The sequence below is a fragment of the Rhinolophus ferrumequinum genome, chromosome 4, assembly GCF_004115265.2.
Source record: "Rhinolophus ferrumequinum isolate MPI-CBG mRhiFer1 chromosome 4, mRhiFer1_v1.p, whole genome shotgun sequence".
In the NCBI taxonomy this organism is placed as follows: Eukaryota; Metazoa; Chordata; class Mammalia; order Chiroptera; family Rhinolophidae; genus Rhinolophus; species Rhinolophus ferrumequinum.
The window spans coordinates 88,426,679-88,454,263 of record NC_046287.1 but is presented as its reverse complement, the minus strand read 5'-3'; the positions used below and the strand labels follow the sequence as shown (position 1 = coordinate 88,454,263).

General features: G+C 36.1%; 1 protein-coding gene across 9 annotated transcripts in view; it reads left to right on the top strand.

The window, feature by feature from the left end:
* FNDC3A (fibronectin type III domain containing 3A) overlaps positions 1-27,585 on the top strand; it is a 156,034-nt gene that overhangs the window by 77,462 nt on the left and 50,987 nt on the right. For 8 of the 9 annotated variants that reach the window (XM_033104246.1, XM_033104240.1, XM_033104239.1 and 5 more), the window contains one exon: positions 18,559-18,635. In XM_033104246.1, the coding sequence (XP_032960137.1) occupies positions 18,559-18,635 (77 nt within the window). Of the gene's footprint in view, positions 1-14,243; positions 14,359-18,558; positions 18,636-27,585 lie in introns of those variants that run through there. The other variant, XM_033104247.1, reaches the window with a different exon arrangement.

The window sequence follows — 27,585 nt, the reverse complement described above, 5'->3', positions numbered from 1 at the left end:
AAACTAAAAACTGGGACACAACAAGCTTGTCTGTGTATAATAGTCTGACAATTTTTGACAATCAAGGAAGTGGAAAAAAATGATGTGTAATATTGATATCATGCTATAGAACTGGCTTAAAACAATTCTGACTGTAAGAAGGACAGATAAGAAACCCAAGGCAAAAAATGTTTACATATTGAGGATTTTGTCAATCCCAAAAAAAGTACCAGTATAAACCAGGGTGTATTTATGGAAGAAGTAGTATTTGGATTCTCTCTATTTAACCAAACCATTCTGTAAAGGAATGCTAGGGAAAGAGACCATTATTTTCTGCAAACCTGCTTTGTGATTTGGATAAGTTTTCCTAACCCTATGTAAGAGTGTCTAGAAAGATCGCTTTTCTTATTAAAAATAAAAACCAGACTCTAAAGTTGGCTTCATTAGAAGGATATGGTGAGAAGGGCAACTGAATTACAAATACAGAAATCTACCTTAATTTAGCCTTGTAGTTGCTGCAATTACAATTTTGGACTAAGAGAAGTGCTAATCAAGCATTCTAACCTAAGTATAAACCTTTCTATTTTTCTCCACCAAAGCATAGCTTGAATAAGGCAAGGATATTCAGAGAACATTTATATAAAGAGACCACTAAGAATTTACGGAATCTGATTTACATACCCTTATACCATCTGCAGAGATTGTCCCAGAAAACAGAAAACATCTTTCCTAGTTCCTTTCCTTATGACAACATGTTGAATGTAATTTTTAGTATATGCCTAGATATACAGAGACGGAAAAATCATTCTTTCTCCAACTTATCTAGGATTCATCCTCATTATTCTCATTTTCTACTCATAGCAATCAACACTAGGCATAATTTCATCTCAGAAAGACCCTTTTACAAAGTATGACTTGTGCCCTCTACAGTGGTGTGGTTATGGTATTATATTAAATAAAGCACATCTAAACATACCGCTATTAACCATAAGAATCAAGCAATAACATAATAATGGTGGTGGTGAAAGATTTCCTTGTAGGAATGTATTAATTTATATAAGACGCCAGAAGTTAAGTAGTTTTCTGCCAGAGTCATAATTTTAGGTCTCTAATCTCAAAACCTGTGAAATAACATTATTTGAAGATGTTAATTTCACTTTTAGAGAGTAAATTTTAATCAAATCCTTTTTCCATTCTTTATGGATCAACAAAGTTCTCTGTCTTTGACATCCTGTTCTGCTTCATATAATCCTTCAACATTTTTGGAAAATCCCCTAATCATTATAGTAAAAGATGATCATATTTCAGTATTTTAGCATTATTTTCAGTCTTAATATGTTGAAATTCTTCACCCTTTTGTAGTCAGTCTCCCGTGCCCAGGCACTTGCCAGAACACAGAAAACACAACTAAATGTATGCTCTTTTCCTAGAGAGAGAGTTTGCCCTAAATTTCTCCCTGTCCTAAAGGACAGCTTATTCTTGACAGCCATTTGAAACACTTAAACTGCCTCACAACCTAGTAGGGGAGACAAGCAAGTACTCCACAGTGAAAATAGTGATAAGTGCTGTAAAGGAATTAGGTATGCCCAGAGGAAGAATGCCTAACTCAGTTTGGGATAGTCTTTGAGTACTTCCAGAAAAAAGGTGATGCTTAAAGAAATAGAAATTAGCCAAGAAGAAAAAAGTGTAGAAAAATGTCTTAGAGGCAGAAGGAATAGTATGTACAAAAGCATAGCACCCAGAAATAAGAGGAGACTGAAAAGGTATGATCAGGGAGAGAGATTGGAGAACAGAGTACATGAAGGAATATCTGAAAATAGACTAAAAATGGAAAACATAGTCTGTGTTACTAATACCTTTCTATGTCATTGCTAAAGATTTCCGATTTTATCCTGAAAGGAATGGTGAGCCAAGGGAGAATTTTAAGCAGGGAAATAACTAAAACAATAGTAATAAGATTGTGACCTGAGGGCTAACTGTGGAGGGTGTGAGGAGACTAGGATGGCTTACAGATTTCAGTCAGTGGAGCAGAAAGATAAGTGACAGTGCCTTTTACTATGTTAAAAATATAGAAGAAAAAAAGAATTGGTTTGGGTAGAAAGATGGAAATGATGAATTTATTAGGTTCAAAATAACCTTTTGGTTTTCTACCTCTTGATCATAAGAAAGGCTTGGAATGTGTATTAGTTAGGGTTCTTCAGAGAAACAGAACCAATAGAGTATATACAGCTAGATGAGAGGAGATTTATTATGGGAATTAACTCCCTGGAGGGCCGGGAAAGCTGGTGTAATTCAGTCCAAATCCAAATTCGGTGGGCTGACCAAATTTGGATTTGAGTCTGAAAGTCTGAGAACCAGGAATGCTAATTTCCAAGGGCAGGAGAAGATAGATGTCTTGGCTCTGCCTTTTTGTTCTGTTCCGGCCTTCATTGTGGAATTGGATGGTACCCACCCCCACTGGGGAGGCCCATTGGCCTTACTCAGCTCACCAATTCAAATGCTGTCTCTTCTAGAAATACCGTGTTTCCCCAAAAATAAGACCTAGCCGGACCATCAGCTCTAATGCGTCTTTTGGAGCAAAAATTAATATAAGACCTAGTCGTATATTATAGTAAAATACGACCGGGTCTTATATTAATTTTTGCTCGAAAAGACACATTAGAATGATGGTCTGGCTAGGTCTTATTTTTGGAGAAACATGTTACTGTCACAGACACACCCAGAAAGAATGTTGTACCAGCTATTTAGGCATCTCTTAGCTAGTCAAGTTGACACATAAAATTAACCATCACAGAATGGAAATAGTGAATCTGTCAGTATGTAATTTGAAGCTGTGAGTTTGAATGTGTTCTTCAAGAAAAATATGCAAAGTAAGCAGAAAAAGAAGATTGAAGTTGGAAGCATGAGAAACATGTAACGTTTAAGAGATGGGTAAAAGAAGAAGAGTGAATAAGATAACATACAAAGAAATATATGGTCTCTTTTAATGTATTTCCTTTAAGGCTAGAGCAGTATAACAGGTACTGTAGAACTGTTAATAGGTATTATGAAAAACAAAAAACCAGTAAGTTTGAAGTGTTAAGAAAACAAAAGAAACATATGCTGTAGACCTTACCAACGCCTTTAACATGCTAATATTCATAATGAATTTTCAAGACATGGTTGTCGTTTGCAGCATGTTCTAAATTCTTTTGAACATGGAATTCTTTTTTAGAAGCACCTTATGAAACCAGATTTTATAAAATACATTTTCAAACACACTGTCCTTGAGAAACTAAGTTTCAGCTGTCAGCTTCCAATGTTTATATTATTATTATATTTTTATTTATTTATTTATTTATTTTTAAGGAGGGCATAGCTCACAGTGGCCCAAGTGGGGATCGAACCGGCCACCTTGGTGTTATTAGCACCATGCTCTAACCAACTGAGCTAATAGGCCACCCTCAAACATTTTGATACTAATGCACAGTGCCATTCCAACGCACCGTGTGTGTGTGTGTGTGTGTGTGTGTGTGTGTGTGTGTGTCTGTCTGTCTGTCTCCCCCTTCGGAGAGGAGGGCAACAACATAAAGAAAGGTGTAGAAAGATAAAGAGGAATATTTGCAGCTTATCACAAAGCGCTTTATACATCTTAACTATATAAAGAGTTCTTGCAAATCCAGTAGAAAAATAGGCACGGGCTAGGAACGGACAGATCACAGAAAAGGAAAAATCAATGAACATTTAATACAGATATTCAATCTTACTCATAAGTAAATGCAAACTGAACTACACTGAGATACTATTTTAACCTTTCAGATTGGCAAATATCAAAAAGTGTGAACTACTGGTGAAGGTATATTGATGAGAATATATCAGTACAAATTCTGAGATTTGGTAATATTAAAAATGTAAATTCTCTTCGATACAGCAATTCCACTTCTAGTAATTTATCATACAGATATACTAACACAGCTATGAAATGATGTTTGTACACAGATATTCTTTGCAGCATTGTTTATAATAGCAAAAGGTTGAAAATATCTTGAATATCAATAAGGGGATAATTAAATAAATTAAGGTACACTGTTACACTAAAATGCTTTGTAACATTAAGAGTTTGAAGCATCTCTGTGTACCAATATGGAAAGATTGCTAAACTCTATTATTAAGGTGCAGAACAGTATGTATAGTGTTCTATTATCGTTTGTATTTTTTTAAATATACACATAATTGCTTTTAAATGCATGGAATATCTCTGAAAGGTTTTAAAAGATACAAAGAATGGTTGCTTTGCGAAGGGAAACTGTGTAGCTGGGGCACAAGGTTGAAAAGGAAGACCCCAAACCTACAATCTAAAAATCTCCAAAATGTTTCATAGTAACAAGCAAGGAGCCTGGAACAAGCCCTGTCTCCCACCTTTCTCTGCTGTGTCTTATTATAAATTATCTACATAAATAAGACTCTGCTTCCCAGTCTGGTAATGTTTGAACCTGAAGAGAATGAGACCTCTATCCCTGTCTTTGGCTTTGTAGAGGGTTTTTCCCTAACTCTTTGTAGTCTTTGGCATGCCAGCAACATTTAAGACCATGTTAGCTGGTAGAGACACCCTGAGAAGGTTGAAATGAATAGGGTGAAAGAGGGACCGACCGCAGATGATCAAAATATACAAATCATGAGAGACAAAAATAAGAACTTACGGTCCAGTTTTCTCCTGATGAAAGTTGATGTATAGTGAGTAAGTATAGAAATGTTTTCAACTGTGAAATAGCATTTGGATTTTACCATGGAAAATCTAGATTTAAAGAGTGCCCGTCACAAAGAAATAGGAAGACAACTGTCTCAGTAATTTTTATGTTTTCCAGATATTTCTTTCAGATGATTAACACTTTAAATAACAAATGAACCTTAGGATAGAGTCGGGGAGCCCTTGCTTTCCTTTTTTCTTTTCTTTTCTCTTTACAATTTCCCTTCTTAAGAAACACTAGTTGAGGAAACAACATGAAAGCAAGTGCCTGAGAGCATGGCAAAGGGTCCTTGGCATGTTTTCAAGTTAGTCTGATTATGTAAGGTTAATGGTGATACAACAAAAAGTTATTAAACACCTCCAGCTCTCGTCTCCATCCGGCTGTCGAGTCCTCCTGGGAGGTGAATCTTTGAGGAGAACATAGAGTAGAAGAAAGGGTAATGCTTTAGCCTAGAGACCCAGCTGCTTTGTAGAAGAAACTACAGCAGGATGTGAACATTCTGTGGCAAGCCTCCAGAGATAGATTCTGTTCCTGTTACAGAAGAGGGACTCTCTAATTCCAGGTGGGTATGTTTAATTCAGGGAGAAGATATTTTGAAACCTTACATATGGTTACTCAAAATAAGCCATCTTATCTTCTCCGATCCATCTGTAACCATAAAAAAATTAGTATTTTGATATCAATAAAACAAAATAATAAAAGCCCAAAGAAAAAGGTGACAGTGGGAAGAAGACTCTGAGGTAGCACTGAGTTGTGAAGCCACCATGACAAATGTTATTTGTCAAGCACAGCTTGTTTTATAATTAAATGCTTAATTAATGGTGGCATATTCTGCAAAAGATTTGTTTAAAGAACCTGACTACAGGGCCATTTTCCAGATAACTCATGTGGCTGGTGGAACTGTAAGACATGTTTTAAAAGGTCCAGACTTTAAACTACAGAAAGCATAAGGAAACTTAAGGGTAAATATAGTCTGTTACATGGGAAATCTATAATTAAAAATTTAAAAGCTTAGCTATTATGCAAAAAGAACCTAGTATAACCCTTTTCAACATAAGCAGTAATGATTCAATGCAGTCTGTACATGTTGGATGACTGGTCTGCCCTGTTACTTTGGCACATTAGTTTTTCAACCCCGGTGCCCTTAATGTTTGATTCTGACAGGATTTGCGTCATTGATCCATATCACTGCCTGTGTGATGTCAGCGTATGGGTGGGTGGCTGTCCCGTTGAGACATAGTTAACTTAATGTGCTGTAGTAAATCCCAAGCACTGTTTCTTGCTAGAATAACAAAGAATGATTCATCATGTTCACATTAGACTGATACTAAAAATAGCAGTGTCCACAACCTGCTGTATCCATGTGCTTTTTAAACAAAAATACTAAAAGCAACTTCTTTAGAAACAGGTGCTTGGTAAACACATCTCCTACTTCAAGTTCTTTATCTACCCATATATCCAGTTCAGTTTAGTGATAACGGTAGATTCTAACCATAATATGATAGTCATTCTTTGAACTTTCTTAATGTGCTTATCGATGATACATCTAAATCCTTAGCAAATCTAATTATAGAAATTTTCAATTACCTGTACACAGATAAATGAAATTGCCCCTAGTTCTGACTCATACTGAGGTCCTAATCATCTAAGTAGTGAATAATGACCTTGATCTTTTCTTTCTTCTGTAACTTCCTGCCTCATTCTGTTCTCAAATTATGATCACCAACTTGTTAAATTCCTCGACTCAAGGCCTGTGTTAGTTGCCTGCCTCATGAATAAATGTTGCCAGGTGTTTTGTAGCCTTAACAAATAAGCATTTCCTACTAATAGGATGACCTTATGTCCCAGTTTGTCTAGGACAGTCTTAGTTCACACCTTTCATCTTGGTATCTAACCAGTTTAACATTTGTCCCAGACTTTTCATTTTTTAATAGAGTATAATTAGTAGTTGCATTAAAATAAGCTGTGATTTATATGGTTGACCATCAATGTTGTATTTCCAGTTTCTGCCATCATCTCTTCTAAGTAAGCAGTTAATCCATCATCTCTTGTTTTCACTTTAACCTGTGATTAAAACTTAGAGGCAGCCAGAATAAACCATTTCTCTTTTTACTGATTCTTGCCAGAAGCAAGTCAAGGAGAGCAGTTAAGGGACTTAGTTGTAAAACAACTATTGGATGTAGAGAGCTGAGGACTGCTAACTCCTTCCAGTCTCCCGGTGGTGGTGGTGGCGGTGGAAGTATGTGACGCTGCTGCCCCTGCTGGCCACTTGGTATCATCTGGCCACCAGTTGGAGGGATCAGTCGGAAGTATATATGTTAGATGAATGTGAAATATATGCAGTAAATAAAATCTAAATATTCCTGCCACCGAATATATAAAAAACAGTCTGAATGATTTTGTTATTTATTATATAAATCTATAACTTTTTTTATTGGCAGTGCTTTCAGCAACAATGAGCTAGAAAAATTTAATTTGGTAAAATATTCAAAAGAATCAAATAGAATTCACTGAGTTTTGTTTGTAAAAATATTTAAAGGTATTGGTAGTACCAGTGAAAATATTTGGACTGAAATATATACACATTTCAATAAGATTAAAAAAAAATAGAACTGAGAATATCCTCCACTTAGCAGAATTTGCTCCTAGCTTACCAGACAGCACCTCAGGATCAGTATTTTCTTAATGTAAGTATTATAGTCTTAAAATATTATAGAAAAGAGTCAATTGAAGGTATCAACAGCTTCAAATTGATTACCATAAAATGCAATAGTTGCAGGCAGATTCATGAAAAAATTAAAAAGCAGACTGTAATGAAAAAAGAAAATTTTCAGTTAAATACCAGTGATTTGGAATTCTAGACAGCTATAGCTAGTGAAAATAAATGGATATGTACTAAAAAATTTCTCTGCTTATACTACTTAGTATTCAGATATTCAGTATAAAAATGTTTGGTCAGCTGTAACTGAAAAATTTTAAAAGTTGGGGGAAAAGATGAGGGGAATAAGGTTCAGATTTCCAGGTATAAAACAAGTGAGTCATGGGGATATAATGAACAGCCTAAGGAATATAGTCAATAATATCATGATAGTGTGGTACAGTGTCAGATGGGTGCTGGACTTATCATGGTGATCACTTCTTTAGGTATATAAATGCTGAATAACTATGGTATGCCCCTGAAACTAATATAATGTTGTGTTATCTGTGTTTTAATAAAAATCTGTAAAAGTTCGTAAAATGCTCATTAATGTACTGTCATGTGTTTTTTAATAAAACATTTTATTTTTAAAATATTTTTAATCGAACTCCTTTTCATGTCCTTCAATATAATAAAAGCATTTGTCAGTCAATAAAGAATTATTCCAAATTATGTAAATTTTAATGATTTTTTTTAGCTCCCTCTTTCACTTTCAGAAGTGTCCTTGATTGGATGATGATAATGTGGTTACTACCTACCTCTGTTCTGTGTTCTACCTCTTTCATCATAAGATCTTAGCCAGCCTTGTGGACAAATCTTTCTCTCTCTTATGACTAAAAGTTACTCCCAAATCCTTGTCCATAGATTTGGGGAAATTTCACCAATCTAGAAAATTGGAAAAACAAGGATGATGCAGTGGTTTTTCATTAAGCTAAATTTGTTCACTTTAAAGACGTTTTTTGATCCTAAAGTTAACACCCTCCTACTGTTTTCAGATTAAAATATCCTTTCTTTGACTTTGGGGCCCTTCTCAGTTCTTCATTGACCTAATGTGTCTGTAATGCCATTTAATTGGGAAGTTACCCCCCAAGTGAAGGGTATGGGAAGCAGCACTTGTGGCATCCAGAGCTGTGAGTCCCATGAAGGGCACTTGGGCGTGCTGACAGAAACCTTTCCTAAGAGCCTTGAGGTACAGCTTTGGCCCTTTGAGGACACTGAGTCTGGAAAACACTGGAAAGCATGGTACTCTGAGTCCTCTGCTGCTGGGAAACGTTCTGTCTGTGTGGAAGAGCTGAGCCAAGTTAGTTGGTGGAAAACGGGGCAATGTGGCTGCTGTTCTCAGTCCTGGGGGCGCAACCCTGCCCTGTGTGAACCAGTGTTAGAGCAGGGGGTGGGGAAGGCCCCTTCTCAGGATGTGGCCTTTCAGCCAGAAGAAGATTTAGAGATTCTCAGAGGGTTTGCTAAATGAGCCTCAGAAGAAAAATTGATTTTCTAACCTGTGACCTTTGACATGAGTTATTTCTTTTAGTCTTTGTTTTTCAAGGAAACAAAGTTTCTAAATTGCAAAACAAAAAAACCTTTCTTTATGAAATGATGTGATAATACAGGATAGACTTCCTTCTATCTGTCCTTAATTCTCCCTTCTTTCCTTTCAATGTCATTACTTGGCCTAATAAAAAAGCTGGTTACCTTAATGAGTCACCAGGATTTATTTTGAAATTTTACTGGCACATAAATCCGAATACTTGGGAAATACTACATTAGAATATCGGTATCTGTCTGTATGGACCTTTTTCTGGCCTTCTAACCTCATCCAGCCACCCTCTCTCCCAAGTCAATCTAAAATATATCTGGTTTTAGGATGATCCTCACATTTGCTTCCTGTTGGCATGCATCATATAAAGTAAAACTTTTGTTAAATTGATAGAGAAAGAAGATGCTACTGTATTGTCAGATCTATATGGTTACTAAGCACCTGAAAAGTGAAAGAGGAAAAACATGGGCAAGCCAATAAGAGAGACTTAATAGAAACAAGATTCGTGCCGAGGAACAAAGTTATAGGTTCTAATCTTTCGATCCTCTATCTTCCTGAGATGATTTGCATATGTCATTGTTAGTCACTCCTCAGGAATAGACCACTTCTGGTGGAGTAGTGATTATTTGCAGATTTCATTTGACTTTTCTTCCATGGACATGGCATCAGTTGTGATCTACGCTTCATGAATTAGTGCCTGTAATGTGGATTCTTCTTCGGAACCTGTACCTTAATACTGCCACAGAATCAGGTTCACCATCATGGTCAGAGTCAGTCTTTTGAATTAGATATATATTTGTAGAGAAGTAGAAGAGGGACATATTTCATATCCTACTGTTAACAAATTTATATCTTAATGATTTGAAACTACTTTTTGCTGAGCTGAATGAGTCTGGCTCTTAAATTTTCTGACACGGAAATAACTCACTGTTACCATCTAAGAGCAGCCTTAATAAACAATGATCTTGCTTATTTATTGCTAAAAAGAACTTCATAAAGTCAATGTCAACTTTTCCAACTTTTAATTTGCCTCATAGTTAAGAAATCCCTTTCTGCAAATCAACTGATTCAACTGTCTTGCTACCTTAGCTGTTCATTTTGCAACTAGTTATTTTTGAAGGTACATTGCTTAATGTTAGACATTTATTGGTGCTTGACTGGATATTATATACTGTATAGCAGAAGTCAGCACTGGATTTAGTTTTTCAGCTTTAGTTTTTTTCAGCCAAGTCAGTGGGGCCATGCTTTACGGCAGTTTGAGACACAGCTCTTGATCTGCAGGACTAGCTTGACAGTGTGGTCCTTTGTGTCTTCATTTTAATTTCAGCTCATACAAACCAGAGAGGTTGTATGGCCCAACTCTAGAAAGGCCATAAGGCCCGCCTCACTCCTTATTTATATATATTTTTTCTATCTTAATTTTGCCTATATTAATTTTCCCTTTTCTTCAGTTTGTCACCTATTTTGTTTGGGTTGGGAGGGGGGATTAGCTTTTGTTTCTGGTGCTGTGTATCTCTCTTAAATCTCCTTAAATTATATTTTAGAACAGGTTTGGCTATTAAGTGATTCACTGATTGTTTTCCATATGATATCCCTCACTTAAGAAACTTGTAGAATCTTTCATCGCAGCAGTTTATTTATATATTTAGATATATTTAGATATATTTTGCTTTGTTATCATTATAGGTAACTAACAGATATTTGGCGTGTATTATGTAAGGTCTTACATCCAAATGTTCAGTTCTTTTCTATTTGTGGTTTCTCTTCAAGTGAATTTTGGTATTGTGCTGCAATTGTTTCATTCATTTTATAATTTGTAATGTATCCTGAACAACAGAGGCAGCATAATGTAATGGTAAAGAGAATGATTTTGGAGCTAGACCGCCTAATTCTATTGACAGCTTACTAGCAGTGAGACTTTGCAAGTTACTTAACCTCTTTCTATCTTAGTTTCTTCACCTGTAAGATGAAAATAATTGTTATTCTACTTCATAGGAATATTATGCAGATTAAATGAGTTAATTATCTGTAAAGCCCTTAGACCAGTGCCTGGTACCCAGTAAGTACTTATAAACAATGTCACCCAAGTACAGTGCTAGTGCTTGTGTTGACAAGTCTACCTGAAAATCAGTAGTTTGGGAATGCTAATAGTTAATGTGTTAAAATGTCATCAAGAAGTCCAAACAATTGGTATGACATGTCATGCTATTAATTTAAGAGAGCCTGCTGCAAAATATTTGATGCAGTGTTGTGGAAATAAAAATCAGGTGCATTTTAAGTTTGCTAAAATTGTCATATAATCAGGTAAGAAAGAAAGGGAAAATGAAAAATATACTCCTCATTGCATAGTGCATTCCTATAATTGTAATGTTCTCAATGCATCCTCTCACTTTGTTTCTATAGGAAAATTGTTTGGTGCACATTCTTGAATTAACAAAGTCGTTTAGGAAACATAAAATACATCTATCTCATATTTCCTTATAACTGAAAGATCCTTGAAAGTATGGATGATGTCACTCATCCTGGGCATTAGAATTTTGTGGCAACTGTGAGTTAAGGATAGTAAGGGTATAGAGCTAGGTCTTGTTAGAAGGGTTCTGAAGACAGTGGAAAATACTGAACAGGAGAGAAACGACCAATAAAGTAAAGACTCAATGGAGGAGGAAGTAGAGATCAGATCAAGAGAAGTGGAGAAATGGCTTTGACCTAGTGAAGGGACAATGATTCTTCTGAAAATAACATTGAAAGAGTTCAATTTCATGCTGAGACATGTGGTTGAGGTCAGGTTGGGGAGGTCCTTACAGAGTAGTGAGGATCCCTGATAACCACTCCAGAAATCAGGGATAAATTCCTGCAAGGGTTCTTGAGCAATGCTAACAGCCGAGTTAAAGTTCGAGATAACGAAATTTATAAACCTGCCAGTCTGAGTACTATTTGATTTCTACAGTTCAGGTCTAAGGGAGGAGAATTATCTGATTAAAACTGGGCATTTTCAGAGGAGGGGAAGTAAAAGGAAGACATGGATGGGAAAGGAAATCAGTCTATGAAGGCAGTGTTGGATCAGGAGAAAATTTGGTAGAAGAAAGAGAACTGGAGATTAAAGAGAGGTATGGTGGCTAGAGACTGAAACATGAAAATTTAGGATTCCAAAGATGAGATAGTGGAATTCTATGTGATAAGTGTCAGGATGTATCTTTGAACATGAGTAACTAAAAACAACTTGGAAGACTTCAAGAAAGTTTGAGGCTAGGTTTTTCGGACATTAAAGTCATGCTGATGGGCAAAATTTGGATAGGAAAAAAAATAACTATGAACATGGTGTCAAAGTTCTTACTAAATGAAGACTGAGAATGACAGCAGTGAGAAGGGTGGCGTACTCACATGGCATGACCTCGAGGAAAAAGAAACTTATGATAACAACAGTGGTAATGGGAAGCAGCCTTTGGGTGTCTGGAGACGGCCTCAGGAGAGAATGGGGAGCCTTTGCTCTCAGGGGCTGCTGGAAAAACTGTCCTAGGGGAGAGCCAGGTTTCATTTAAAGGAAGCACATGAAGAGGTGTTCTGTGAAAAGGTTGCGGACATAAGAGAATTTATAATAGGGGGAAATGTTTTAGTGAGCAAAATGGAAAGCATTGAGAAGATCAACAGTTAAAGAAAGTCTCAAGAAATGGAAACACAGCTGTGAGAAAGTGAGGAAGTGGGCTACAGGGGCTTGTTTGCTTTTTGTTTAGGGCCCGAAGATCAGAGGCATGATTGGAATTATGGAGAGGCTGAGTCCAGCGTTTATCAGCAATTCTGTTGTGATTCTGTTGCCATTAAGTCTTGCTCTTCAGGCGAGGTCAGCCTTGCCTTGTAGTAGGAACTCAGAAGTTAACAATTTCCCTTCCCCATGTGTGGGAATGGTCTTTGAGTGTCTTAACTCCCCTGGAGTGTCTAGCATGTATTTATTGAAGTCAAGTTATCCCTTGCCAGTTCTTTTACACTTTTTTGGGAGACTAGCCTTTTGAACATGGTTTACTTTTTTTTTTTTTAATACAGCCTTATTATTAGATAATAATGGCTTTGCCTCATTATGTGCTCTTGGCAAATTACTTGACTATTCTGCTTCAGTTTCTTTACCTAAATGATGCCTACTTCAGTTATAGTGAAAATTGAGTCAGCACATATAAAACACTCCAAATGGTGCCTGGAACATACCCTGTACTGTGTAATTTTTATTTTTGAAAACATAGCGATCATACTTTAACTTATACTATTTACTGTCATTTATTGAGTGGTGCCAACCAGTATCTTTGGTACTTCAAATTTATCTAATTTGAGTCTCACAACAATTCTATGAGGTTGATTATTTTAACCTTTTTACAGAAGGAAACTGAGATTCAAAGAAGAGCAGTAAATTGTTTTGCTAATAAATATCGAAGCTGTTATTAAAACTTACATCTTTTGATACCAAAATCCATTTTCTTTCCACTGTGCAACTTGTTACAAATCACAATCATTATCATTATTGTATATGTGTGTTAGCTATTAATAAATTTCCTTAACTTACATAGCACCATAAAGTAATGAAAAGACCTCCAAAAGTTTTTCTTCTTCTTCCCCCCTCTTGTTATCTGTGGTATCATTCCTGGTCTCCACATGTGCTTGGGTAGAGTGCTCTGAGCCTGAACCCATGGCCTGTCTTTTCAGATTTCATGGATATGAGTAAGAATTTCATCTACCAAATATCTGTATTAATGTCCAGGTTAAATCTTAAAAAAAGTAAAACCAACAGTGAAAGTGGTAGCCTTTGTTAGCTTGGGAGGTAAATGCCCCCCTGACACATAAACCCCCCTTTTAAGGAAGCTTACATTCTTAGTTCTTTGTGGGCATTCCCTGAGGGTTGAGTATGGAGAGTGGATCAAGTTACACAAGGATATTTCGGAGCAAATCTTCCAAACTAATGTTATATGTATCCTAAACTTTTTAAATGAAAAGTAGCAGGCTGTATAATAAAATTTGAATTAGAAGATTTTGCTTTTGGTATTATTGGCAGAAAGTGTAAACAAAGAGAATCCATTTACAGCAAGTATATATTTATGTACGTGTATTTTGATGAGCCATTTGAGTTGGTTAGTAAGTAAGTCTGAAAGATGGTCAAATTCAAGGCAGCGGCAGTAGAAATCATTTAATCATTTACTATATCCGAAACGCTGCCAGCAGGAACGTTTGCTTTTTTCCCCCTTCCTTCTACGCGGCTGACTGCGGGTCACGTGATAGATATCACGTGGCTCGGTCAAAGGATCTTTTCCTCACAGCTTTTCCAAAAAAAAAAAAAAAAAAAACAGGAACCGTTCTCCAATTAAAGCTGTTAACGTGTACGACGCTGTTTCCTTGTCGGATTTTCTTGTTCTCTGCTGCTACTGTAAAAACAATGAGTGGTAAGATTTGCTGCTTTTGAACATTCTGCTTTTATTTGAAAACACAGAAACCATTGTGTTAAGCTAAAGTCATGCCGTGTGTGTGTGTGTGTGTGTGTGTGTGTGTGTTTTCAATAGATGCCAAATTTATCGCTATAAAAATATTTTAAATTATTGCCATGTAGTTATAAAAAGATAAGACTCTAGAGTTAGGCTGATTTTATATTACACAGAATATTCCTCTTCGGCGTTTTTATTTTACTAGGTTTTTCTTTTTGCAACTAAAATCTGAAAATTGGCATCAGATTATTTGGAAGCCATTGTGAAAGCTTGCCTATAGAGAGAATGTGTAGCAAGTCAGCAGACCCGTTGCATTTTAAGAATTTAAACTCAGAAATTTGTAGTTTCGTTTAAAAAAAAAACCGCTTAAATGTGAACATATGCTAATAAAGAAAAAGAATTTAACTTAATACTAGATGAAATATCATCTTTGTTAAGTCATTGATGGCACTTTTAAAGAATTGAGGTGAGGGGCTTCTCAAATTTCTTAAGACCATTGGTAAATAGAATTGTTTCCTCTTCTGCAAGGTTTTCGAATAGGGAATATGCCCCCTCATCTCCAAATCAATAGATCTATGACTTGCGGAAGATTTTGCTCAAATCATGTAGATTATTAAGAAGCTGCTAGGTGTATCTACAGTTGTTCAGATATAGCTACTCTTGTGCAGATGTGCATTTAATGGTACAATCTGTAACAGATTTAGCTTCTTGGGTGGAACAAAATTCCCCCACACTGCTTTTAATTAGGATTTGTCCTTAATCTTTTACTACTTCCTAAATTAAAAAGTATTATTGGATCTAGGGAGATAATCAAACATTTGCATCATTAAGTATGTAAGATTTTAGAGTTTTGCTATTATACACAGGAATAGCAACAAAAATGGTGCTGTAAATATTGTAGTTCCACACATCAATACTTGTACTTACTGTGTTTGTACTATGGGAGTTTTATGTGTTCGGTGTTGAATGTTACTTTGCACCACTATTTTAGATATTAAATATGGTATCCATGAATTGTCTTTTAAAAAAAATGATTTAACCATGTACCATTTCTGCCTCAGGATAGAAAATTTACTTGCTAGAACGAAATGATTACTTCTTAAGGAAATGAGTTAATCATTATTCCTGGACTGCAATTAGTAGTGTATTTATTGCTGGTTTATTTTAGGTCGTGTTTGTTTTATTCTGTTTTCACTATCACACTTAAATATAATTAAAGGAAAAGTAGAATTTTGTACTAGTAAATTATAAACTCTTTGGCAGCTTTCAAAGTATAATATGATCTGAATTATAACTATATCGTATTTATATATTCGTGTTTTTAGTAAAAGGAGGACAAACCAAAGCAGTTACATCGTTTTACAAGTTTAAATGTGATTAGCAGTAGCTCTTTTACTCTGATTGCTAAAAAGCAAAAACAAAAGAACCTATGATGATAGGGATTGAATTTGACAACACCTGAAAGGAATCACAGCCCCTGGCTCAATAAATGTTAAATCCCTTTGTTAAGATTACAAACAGGATTTTCAAGGAATTCTCTTTCTGATGCCCAGCTAAATTTGACATATTATGAATAATATCTAAGGCAACTATTGGATTCTGAAAGCTAATTTACTATAGTTTTATGTAAATTAGCTAATTGAAGTAAACCTGCATTAGTGTAAAACTATTCTCATTTTCTGTTGAGTCCAGCATGTAGAAGTTAAAAGGTGAGCTTTGGATGAAGACTTTGTTGGCTAGAGGTATAAAGCACCTCACAAATTTTATTTAGTAAATTAATATATAATGTCTTAGATTTAAGATTTTATTCTGTTGTTTTTCAAGGATATAAATAAAGATAATGAGTCCTTAATTTTCCTTAGAAGCACCAGAGCATTCTAAAGTCTCAAGTTATATCAGTTGCCAATAATGCATAATATTTTAATGTTTACTAAATATGTAGTAGAGTGTGGTAGAGATACATTCTTAGGAATGAAACTGCCTGGTTTTAGGTAAGCTTAACCTCTCTGCCTCAATTTCCACATCAGGAAGATGGGAGTAATAATAATAATATTCCCCTAAGAGAATAGTATAAGGAGAAAAAAATACATAAAGGGCCTGGCACACAGTAAGTTAGTATTAGCTATATATGTAATTAGCTGTTGTTAGGTAATATTCTGAACAACTTCATGTATATCTTGAGCTTGTTTTAGATGGGAAGATTATTTTGTTGAAGTTATTTTTATAATCCTGTATTACATAGCATAATTTGGTAATCTAACCCCCCACCCACATACACATACACTCCTTACTTCCTCTTGACCACTTGAGTCTTTTTTCTGCGCTCTTCCTTCCCTACCCCTTCTCCTTCTCCCATTCCTCCACCCCCTTCCCGTTCCCCTATCTTTCTTCCCTCCCAACACTCTTCACTCTCTTCCTATCTTCTCTTTTACCCTCCCTCTTCAGTTACCTCTCTTCCTTTGCTCCTTCTTCTCTCCCCTCTTTCCTTACCAGTGTTTAGTATTTCTCCTCCTGGACCTACCTTTTTCCTATATTCTCTCTTTCTTTGCCTACCTCTGATATCCCTTTCCCTACCCCCACCACTTTGTTGTTTGCTCCCCACCCCTTCTCCTTTGCTGGAAAGAGGAGAGTGGCTTTAATCTGGATTTGCCTATAACCTCCATGCTCTTTATTGTTTTTCTAAAGTATGTATAATGTTACCAGTGAAATTTGTTTCTTTTCTGCCTATGATTTCTGCCCTTTTCCTCCTTCATTTCTTTTGTAACTGAGATCCATTCTATGTACTGCAGGTTGAAATTCTACATATAAAATGAACTTCTTCCCCATTGCGTTCTTCATCTGACTCTTGGGTACCTTTATTTCTTTAAATTAGTAAGGCTCTTTGAGGTTTCATTTCAAGTTATTAAAACCAGTGGGTGAGGGGACAGTGCAGTCAAAAGTTACAGGAGAAAAAGGATCTGAGGCGAGATGCTTTTTTTTTAAGTTACGTAAAGCAAGTAAGATTTTAGTTCCTAGAAAGAATAAAACACATCTTCCAAAAATGCCTGTTTTATCCCAGAAAGATTGAGAGAAGGTAAACAAGAGATAATATTTATAAAAGTTGTTTGGAAAGGATAACACCATAAAAATGAAAGGAAATGTAGAATAAGACAAGCTGGATTTTCTCTTTTTTTAAAGAACTTTTCAGTGTAAGAAACAAAAAATTTTTCTTTGACCAAATGTCTATGTATGGCATTTCTCTAACTCTGTTCTCAAGCCCCCACAGATATGACTTACATATTACTTTAGAGGCTTTTAAGCCTAACAAAGCAAATTCCAAATTTCTAACTATGCTTCCTCATACTGCTTTTCCCTCTTGACTTTTTCTTGATTTTTTTTCCTACTGCTTTTCAAAATTTTACCTTTTGTATGCATACAAAGTTTAGTTTAGTTTTGTTTTTTTTAAAAAATTTTATTGGGGAAAGGGAACAGGACTTTATTGGGGAACAGTGTGTACTTTCAGGACTTTTTTTTTTTTTTCAAGTCAAGTTGCTGTCCTTTCAATCTTAGTTGTGGAGGGCCCAGCTCAGTTCCAGGTCCAGTTGCCGTTGTTAGTTGCAGGGGGCACAGCCCACCATCCCTTGCGGGAGTCGAACCGGCAACCTTGTGGTTGAGAGCCCACTGGCCCATGGGAATTGAACCGGCAGCCTTCGGAGTTAGGAGCACGGAGCTCCAACTGCCAGAGCCCCTGGGCTGGCCCCGAAAGTTTAGTTTTATTTTCCTCTAGGTCAGTGTTTCTAAACTTGCACAATAATCAGAATCACTTGGGATATTTGTAAAGTAAATATACTGATTCAAGATCCCTATTTACTATAAGCATACTAAGAATCTTTAGGAGAGCCTGGAAATTTTGTGTTTTAAAAAGCTCCCAGGTGACTATTATAATTACCAGGCAGGTTTGAGAAACACAACTACAGGTAAAAGAGTAATCAGTGCACTTTTATGAGATAAACTTTTTTATTTTGTAGCAGATGAATTGTCTGAATTTCTTTTCATAGTAATACAGTCTCTATTAGTTTGAGTGTTTGGTTCAGATGAAGTATTAAAGTGTAAATCAAATTGTTTTCAACTTTAACTTGCTAAGTAATCCTGGATTAATACATCATTTCTGTGGCCCATCAGGTCCTGCTCAGGTTCCAATGATGTCTCCAAATGGTTCTGTGCCTCCTATTTACGTGCCTCCTGGATATGCCCCACAGGTATGTTTGTACGTTATTTTTGTTTTTATTCCTATATAATAGTGATTGTAATGTTACTGTTTAACTTTAATTCTGATTTTAAAAACTACAATTTTAAGTGCTAAAGCTTACCCAATAGAGTATACCTTTGGTAAATCTGTTTCAGGTATTTTAGTGCATTTAGTATATTTGGAAAGAAGGAAAAATTAAATTGGCAGCACTCATCATTTGGCCTTGTTTTGGGGTGTTGAATTATAATAGATAATTAATTTGAGAGTTTTATCTCCTTGAAATGTGAATAATGTAAATAATATGTTAAGGGTTAAAGGTACCTACACTAATATTTTTTTACATTAATGATTTGCTTAGAAGTAATCCAAGATAATGCTTCCAACCTTATTCATAGTAATTGTATGGCACATTGTGGTGAATGGAAGAGAATTGAGACCTATAGACCTACCCTGAGGGTTAAGGGGATCAGTGTCACCGCATACCAGTAACCCTTTCGTGCACGCCAGTTGGGAAGCTCTGACTGAAAGAAACAAGTATAGCTAACTTAATTTGCACAGGCAAACTGAACTAAATTGTAAGCTCTGTAGGTGTTCAATATCTTCTGCTACTGAGATTCTGTATGGTCTGTATTCATTGCTCAAATCCTTTTGGAAATATCATTTCTTTTCCTAGCAATGAATGTACACTTGAAATTTTATTCAGGCCCTCTCTTACTTTCTCCCTAATTATGCCAGAATATTGGTGGGATATTATGGTGGATTCACTGCACTCTATGAAGCCCACCACTATATGAATGGCAGTAAAAGAAGACAATGGTGATGGGGAGAATGGAAGTAGTCTGAAAATTAGAGTGAGAAAAGCTGGATCCATCCATGTCTTATTTCAAATCCTTGCTGGCTACATGGCCTTGGACAAATCAGCTTCCTTGAGTCTCAGTGTCCTCACTCTAAGGTTACATGATAACATATATGAGATCACATGTGAAAATACTTTGTAACTTTTCAGAAAAAATACTCTGTTCACCATCTACACTTTTCTTAATACACTGACTCCTTAATTTATTGTACTGTGCATTCTGTCTATGTTACCTGACTAAATCTGCTCCCTGATGTGTACCATCCCCGAAGGCCTTTTTTTCCAGCCAGCCTGATCCTGTTTTGATCTCTAAACATTTGACATCATTCATATAAGTAACTACAGATTTCCTTGACATAATGCTGCCCTGATTCTTTCTATTTCTCTGGTTGCTTCTTCTCAGAACTTTTTCTACTTCTGTAAGACCATACCTGGTTTTTTTCTTCTGGCATAGTTCAGTTCAACAAATATGTATTGAATGGCACCATGTGCCAAGCTCTATATTGGGTGCTAGTGACATAAAGATGATTAAGACAAATTATTTCAGTGTAATTATAGGGTATCCTGCTGTTCGCTCAGCTAACAGTACCTTTTAATTTTATGGCAAATTCCTGCTTTTCTCATTTTACACAATCATCACCTCCTAGAAATAGCTTTCCTTGAACCTTTCCAGCTGCCTCTCCTTCTAGGTTCTTGTGGCACATTGTGTAGATCCCTCTTTCAGTAAATGAAAAGATATCAACAGTGTTGAGCAAATAAGTATTGAGTGCCCATTGATGCCAGGCACTCTTCTAGGTGCTTGGGATATATCCATGAATACAACAGACAAAGTCCTCTGTCCCTTTGTAGTTTTCATTTTTGTGGGGAGAAGCGAACAATAAGCATAATAAATGGATAAATTATATAATGTATTAGGTGGTGATGGATATGGGGGGGGGAGGAAAGAAAAATAGAACTGGTTACATTTTAAAACAGGGTGCTCAGACTAGGTGTCATTGGAAAGGTGACATTTGAACCAAGTCTTGAAGGACAGGTGGGAGTTGGCCATGCATTTATTTGGGGCAAGAGAATTCTGGGAACAGAAACAGCCAGTTCAAATGACCTAAGATGAGAACATGCCTGGGAACAGCAAGAAGGCCACTGTGGCTAGACTGAGTCCTCAAAGCAGAAAAATAGTAAACAATGAGATCAGAGAGGTAACATGACAGATGATACAGGACTCTTACTCATCTTTATTTCCTCAATACTGAGTACAGTGCTTGGCATATGGTTGGGGTTCGGTGAATACTTATAAATCAATAAATAATCATCCAAGTTGAGGTTCTATTATCTTTAGGCCAAGAACCACTAAAATAATCTTATATTACTTTGATCTTCACTTCTGTCCTCATAAAGAGCCTTTAGTTGGCTTGTTAACTCAATGAAGTTTGGATTTCTTGACATATAAGGCCTTACACAGTTCTGTCCTAATCACCTTTGTACCTTTCTATTGATATATCTAATCACGTAGACCCATTTTTGCAACCAAACATGACCACTCACGTGGTCACTTGATGTTTTCCTTTCTCCATGATTTTGTTAATGCTGTAATCTGAGGGATGTTACTCATTCCCTTATTTCTGCCTTATGAAATTCTATGTATCCTTGAAGACCTCGATCAAGTTATTTGTGCCACTTCTTGGTTATGTATTTCATACCACCTAGTATTATGATTGTATATGTATATATTTTTTCTCTTATGGGAGTTTAAGTTCCTTGTAAATAGGAGTTACCTTTTAATTATTTTTGTTCTGAGGTGAATATAGTAGGTATTTCATAAATATTTGTCAAATAAGTGAATGAACTTTTAACAGTAATCTTACTGGTCAGATTATGTGAGGTTAGTTGGGCTACTGTTATCAATCTTAATTTAAGATTATCTCTAGGAAATGTATCATTTTCAATCAGTCTTTGGATAATCCAAAGACAAAAATGTAGTCTCATCCTTATTGAAATAATTTAAGTACCCAGCATGTTAAGAATGGATTCTAGCATTTTGACATCATTGTCAAAATACCTCTCATTCCCTGACATATACAATCTCTGACGTTAGAAAATACTTATTAAGACCCATATTCTAGCACAGCTAACCACTTGATAATTGTCCAAAACTTGACATATAAGCAAACATAATTATATTATCAAATTCAGAAGCTGGGAGTTGAACTAAATAAGACACATAAATGACTATAATAAAGTACAGATAGTATTTGGCTCAGCAGGAACCAGCACATACACTAAACCCATGAATAGCTGTCATCTGTAGTCTCCTTTTAGATTTTTATGCGCTAATCTCCCCTCATGGCAACAGGTTTAATCACCTTCATCCCTTGCCTTGTGTGTATCTGTTATTGAAGGCCAGTGTCCCAAGGAGGGTCAGATGATATTTTTGCTATATTATCATGTGATTTAGTACATACTAATGGGATTCTGCAAATTTATGTATCCTAAAACGTTTGGTCAGGCAAGCAAGGACTGCAAAAATAAACATCCAGTGTTGGGACTGTTTAGCTCTATCACTGAGGAAATAATAATACTACCTGCATACCTAAGACCATATTGGGGCAAAAGAGAGATAGATCTTAATTTAATATTAAGATCAAGACTTAATGAGAGTACTTATAGAAGAAGCATATGAAGAAATCATGATTTACCTAGCATATATCAACCTTCAAATTTGTGATGTTTGTACTAATGGCATGTCCCTATTAAGTTTAGAACCACTTCAGATATGAACTCATTATTAACTCATACATATATTTTAACTTTGTTTTTGAGAATAGCATTAGACAAGATATCATACATTGGGTAACTTTGGGAATAATTCTGTTTTTCTCATTTGCAATTTGCAAAGCCCAAATCTGCTATTAAAATTACCAATGCATTATACATCTTTTGCATTCTTATTCAAGGGTTCTACAATATTATTTATTTTATAATCTTTATACTTTATTGCTCTGATACTTTAGCATTCTACTCAACAGTAATGGAAATAGTGAGACTTAATTTTTTAGCTATACGTACAACTTTATTGCTGGATCAGAAAAATGGATCACTGGGGCGGCCCCTTAGCTCAGTTGGTTAGAGCGCAAGCTCTTAACAACAAGGTTGCCTGTTCAATTCCCACATGGGATGGTGGGCTGCTCCCCGTGCAACTAAAGATTGAAAACTGCTACTGGACTTGGACCTAAGCTGCGCCCTCCACAACTAGATTGAAGGGCAACGACTTGGAGCTGATGGGCCCTGGAGAAACACATTGTTCCCCAATATTCCCCAATAAAATTTATATTTTTTAAAAAAAAGGATCATCATCTTAAAAAAATAATTATTTTTAAAAAGAAATTCTTGTTTTCACCATGACACTATATAAGATACATAAGGTACTGTTCCACATAAGGAGACCTAACGCTAATTAAAATGATATGTATAAAGCAAAATGAAATTGTTCACCAGAATCTTAAATATAAAGGAATATTAATTTTGCAAACAAGGCAATGGAAAATATATTTAGCGATAAAGAACAAATATAGTTATATATTTTAAACTATTTTTCTGATCATCATTATGTAGAAAACTTGGAAAATATATAAAAGGATAGAGAAAAAAATTACACTGAATATTGTAACCCAGAGATACTTTCTGTAAACATTTAGTATATTTCCCATTAGCCCTTTTTCTAATTAAAAACAATTTTAGATACATCCATAATGAGCTTTATTGCTGTAATTTAACAAATAAGAAAGGGAAATTTGTGAAAGATTGACATAGAGCATAGAGGCAGAAATTTGTGCCAACTTAACTGAGGTATCAAATGGGGAAACAAAAACTGTAAAACTCAAACACAAAATGTTTTGATGACACAGAAAGCAAAAGGTGACAGGAAAAGAAGGAACTTAATTTCTGGCAAATAATACTAACTTACAGTGGCTAACAGCATTGCAGCTTGATATTTTAACTTGCTTTTTCAGTACTTGATATTTTAATGATTAAGTTAATGACTTATCAGGAAAAGATTATAGACAACCCGAATGGGACTCCTGAAAGGCAACATCAAAAGTTCTCTTCTGTCTTTCTTGTTATGGCTCCTCTGTTTTTTATGGACCGTGGGTTGTTATGGTAATGAAAGGGTACCTAACAGGGAGGGGATTGGAGATCGCATAATGCTGGGAAAGGGCCCATATCAACTCAGGACAAGTTTCAGATGACGACTTTAAGCTGGGCTTGGTATTTCACGTTGCCTTTATGGCAGCATGCTGCAATGAGGTCAGTAAATTTTTCAGATTCTGTAAACTAGTCTGATCTCAGTCTTCTCAGTCTTTCCTGGGGAAAATGGCCAAAAAAAGATGGGTAGCAGTGTAAGAGACTGGAAAGTAGGAGCACTTAGAAGTTTAGATGAGGACAAAGAGTTATAGTTAGAGCTAGAGAGAAAGTTTGTGGTCACTGACATTGCGTGTGTGTGTGTGTGTGTGTGTGTGTGTGTGTGTAGAGTTAGACATAAAATAAAGATCTTTTGAATGAATGGTCAGACACCCATGTTATTGTTTAACAGCTTGAAGTTGGAGTCGTTTTGGGTTCAGGGTGAGACCATAGAGTGGAGGATAAGCAAAATTTGTAGGAATTGAAGACTCACAGAACCCTATTAGCTTGGTGTTACTAGGAGGGGAAAGAAGTACAGCATTCTAGTAGAACTAATGGAACACACCTATTTCTGGTCATACCATTCACTCAACAAATTTCTTTGACCTATTTCTGGTCATACCATTCACTCAACAAATTTCTTTGAGCATATTCCAGGTGTACTGCATCAGGCACTGGGGAGAAAATGGTAAATAGAACAAAGTTGTCACGGAATGTGTATTCTGGTGAAGAAGACACAAAAAATAAAATGTCAGATAGTAATCACAACCTCCTTTCTCTGCAGCCTCTCTCAATTATGTCTCTATTCAACAAAGAAAAGGAATAGAGCTTTACCTAATTAGAAATTGCCTGACATATGAGTACGTGGTTAAGTGGTCAGACCTTACTGATAGCCTCATTTGATTTATATTTTATTGTCTTATCTTTGTTTTAATTTTTATTTACATACATTAATTTGGATAATATTTTACTTTTTTTCACTTTTCACAACTTGTTGATTTCATTTTCATTATCACCATCAGTGTACCCTGTTGGTGTAAAATGTGATGTCTACATGGTTGGCCATTTCTCAGCAGCTGGAGACTTAACAGGTAGTTTGAGGTCTCCATCCTCGCTCTGAAGTTACTGGATGCTCAGATGGTTATTTGAAGTAGTGGAGTTCTCCACACTCTCTTAGTCCTGGTCTGGCTTTTCCCCCACCCCTCAGCATCTTAGCTTTTTATTTTGTTTAATTGTGCTAAAACACATATAACAAAAAACTTACCATAACCATTTTAAATGTACACTTCAGTGGCATTAAACATATTCACACTGTTGTACTACCATCTCTACCATCTTTTCATCTTGCAAAACTGAAACTCTGTACCTTTGTTAAGCAATAACTCCCATTCTCCCTTTGCCCAGCTTATCTTTGTATTTTAAATGTTGTTTTTCAGCAGAAAAAAAATGATTCTAATTTTATTAAGTAGTTTAGGTTAGCCGTTTCCTTTTTAACCAGTGAGATCTCACTTGTGTGTGAAATTTAAAAAAAAAAAAAAACACTAGAAGACAGGTACTTGTGGATTCTATGCCCATAAAGTGGATAAGAACATAGAATTGAAGCCAAATTGCCTGAGTCAAATACTAGCTCCTCCACTTACTACCTGTATAACCTTAGCAAGTTATTTAACATCTCTATGCCTCAGTTTCCCATCTAAAAAATGGAGATGATAATAGTACCTATTTATAGTATTGTTATGAGTATTAAATAGTTAATACATGTCCGTTGAGGAACTTACAGTTAAGTTACAGAGTAAGACATACGCATTTGGAAAATTGACAAATACTACAGTGTTATAGCAAACAAGTGATACAGAATAAATGCAATAGAAATGATAGGAGGGAGACATTACTGCCACACTCTCTTAGTTTTCTTCCTACCTCAACTGATTGTCATTTCCCAATCTTTCCAGAACTGTGAAGGACTGTATTTAACTGCCTACTCGACATTTCCACTTAGATGTCTCATAGACTTATCAAACTCACATATCTAAAACCTAAAACTCCAAACCTTTTCGTTCCCCTCTACAGCTTTCTCCATCACAGTTAGTGGAACACCATCCTTCTATAGCCTTTTTCTCACTTCTAAAGATAGAACAAGATTAGCTGATGATTCCATCAGAGAAGAGAGAAAAAGAGCCTATAGATATATATGCAGATTGCAGGCCATGTCTCACCACCTCCACTGCCGCCACCCTGGTCCACACCACCACCATCTCTTCTCTGGATTACTGCCATAGCTTCCTGAACGGTTTCCCCACGATTGCCCTTGCCCTACAATCTATTCTCAGCTCAACAGCCAGAGTAATCCTGTTAATTGTAAGGTTATAACACGATTTCTCAACCTCAGCACTGTAGACATTTTAGACTTTTTGTTGTAGTGGGTTGTCTTCTGTGTTGTAGGGTATTTAGCAGCATCCCTGGCCTCTGGCCTCTACCCACTAGATGACAGTAATACACCCCTGCCCCCAGTTGTAACAACCAAAAATATCTCCAGATACTGCCAAATGTCTAGAGGGCAAAATCACCCCTGGCTGGAACCACATGGCTTATATCACTCTTTTCCCCCAAACTTTGGTCATTCCCCATTTCACTAAGAGTAGATGCTGTAGTCCGAGTCCTTAATAGTCTAAATGGCTGTCTGACCTGGCCACGCCTCCCCATCCCCTGTCTGTTTGACCTCATCTGCTTCTGTCTTTCCTCCTTTATGCCGATCCAGTCACACTGGCTTCCTTCTAGTCACTTCTACGTTAGGGGCCTTGTGCTAACCGTTCCTTCTGCCCAGAACACTCTTCTAGATTTCTGCATGGCTGACTCCTTCAGTTCCTTCAAGCCTCTACTCAAATTTCATTTTGCCAGTAAGGCCTGTCCAGATCAACCTATTTTATACTACAACCTGTCCCCCCTCCCACAATACTTCTAATTCAACTCTGTTTTATTCCCATAGTATTTATCACCTTGCAGCATGCTACATAATTACCTTTCGTTGTTGTGTTTGCCGCCCCGTGTACATGAGCCCTCACAAAGACATCACTTTTTTTCTCCTAAATTATCAATGTCATTGTTTTATTCAATAACAATTTTTTTTTAAATGAGGGAGGAGGTAAAGTTAGAACTAGATTTGGAAGGACAGGATTCGCATCGTTATAGATTAAAGGGAAGCAAAGTCAAGAGGGGAGATACAGAACTGTATAAATCAGTATGAAGATAGGATTTTTAGCATACCGGCCTGGCTGGAGTTAAGGGGTCAGGATTTGGTGTAGAAGAAAGATAAAGCTAGCAAGATAGGTTGGAACCAGATTGAATGTCAGGATAAAGAATGTGAACTATTAATCCTATCAGAAATGGGGTCATTTGAAATTTGTGAGTCGGAGAATTAATAAAGGTAATAGTATATTGTGACAGACACTGTGGTTTGGCCACTCAAAATTCATTCCAAATCCTTCTAGTGCCCTTTTCTGTAGGTTACAGGCTGAAAAGCTATAAACGTTTTCCAGATTCTCCTGAGCTAGGGCTTCAGATATGATTTCGTGTCTACTCTCATATGCACTTCTCTGAGGCTTGAATCCAGAACTGAGTTAAATAAGGGAGAAAGGTGGCATGTGAGCCATTCATTTTGCTGGAAGCAAGGCTTAGTTCTAGAGCTAGCATGAAAAACAGTGAATTCATTTGGTCTTCTAGTTCCATATTATAGACAAGTCAGCTCACACTCGAACAGGTAAAAATAGTTTAATAAACTATTTAATAGCCGCTGTCTACTTTGTAAAGCAGTGATTTATTTGTAATTTAGGCTTATCTGTGTTTTCTAATGTATCTACCAAGCACATATATCTTTATGTACAAAATTTGTTGTTAAGCATAATAAAGCTTGTTTTTCCTGAAAATATCA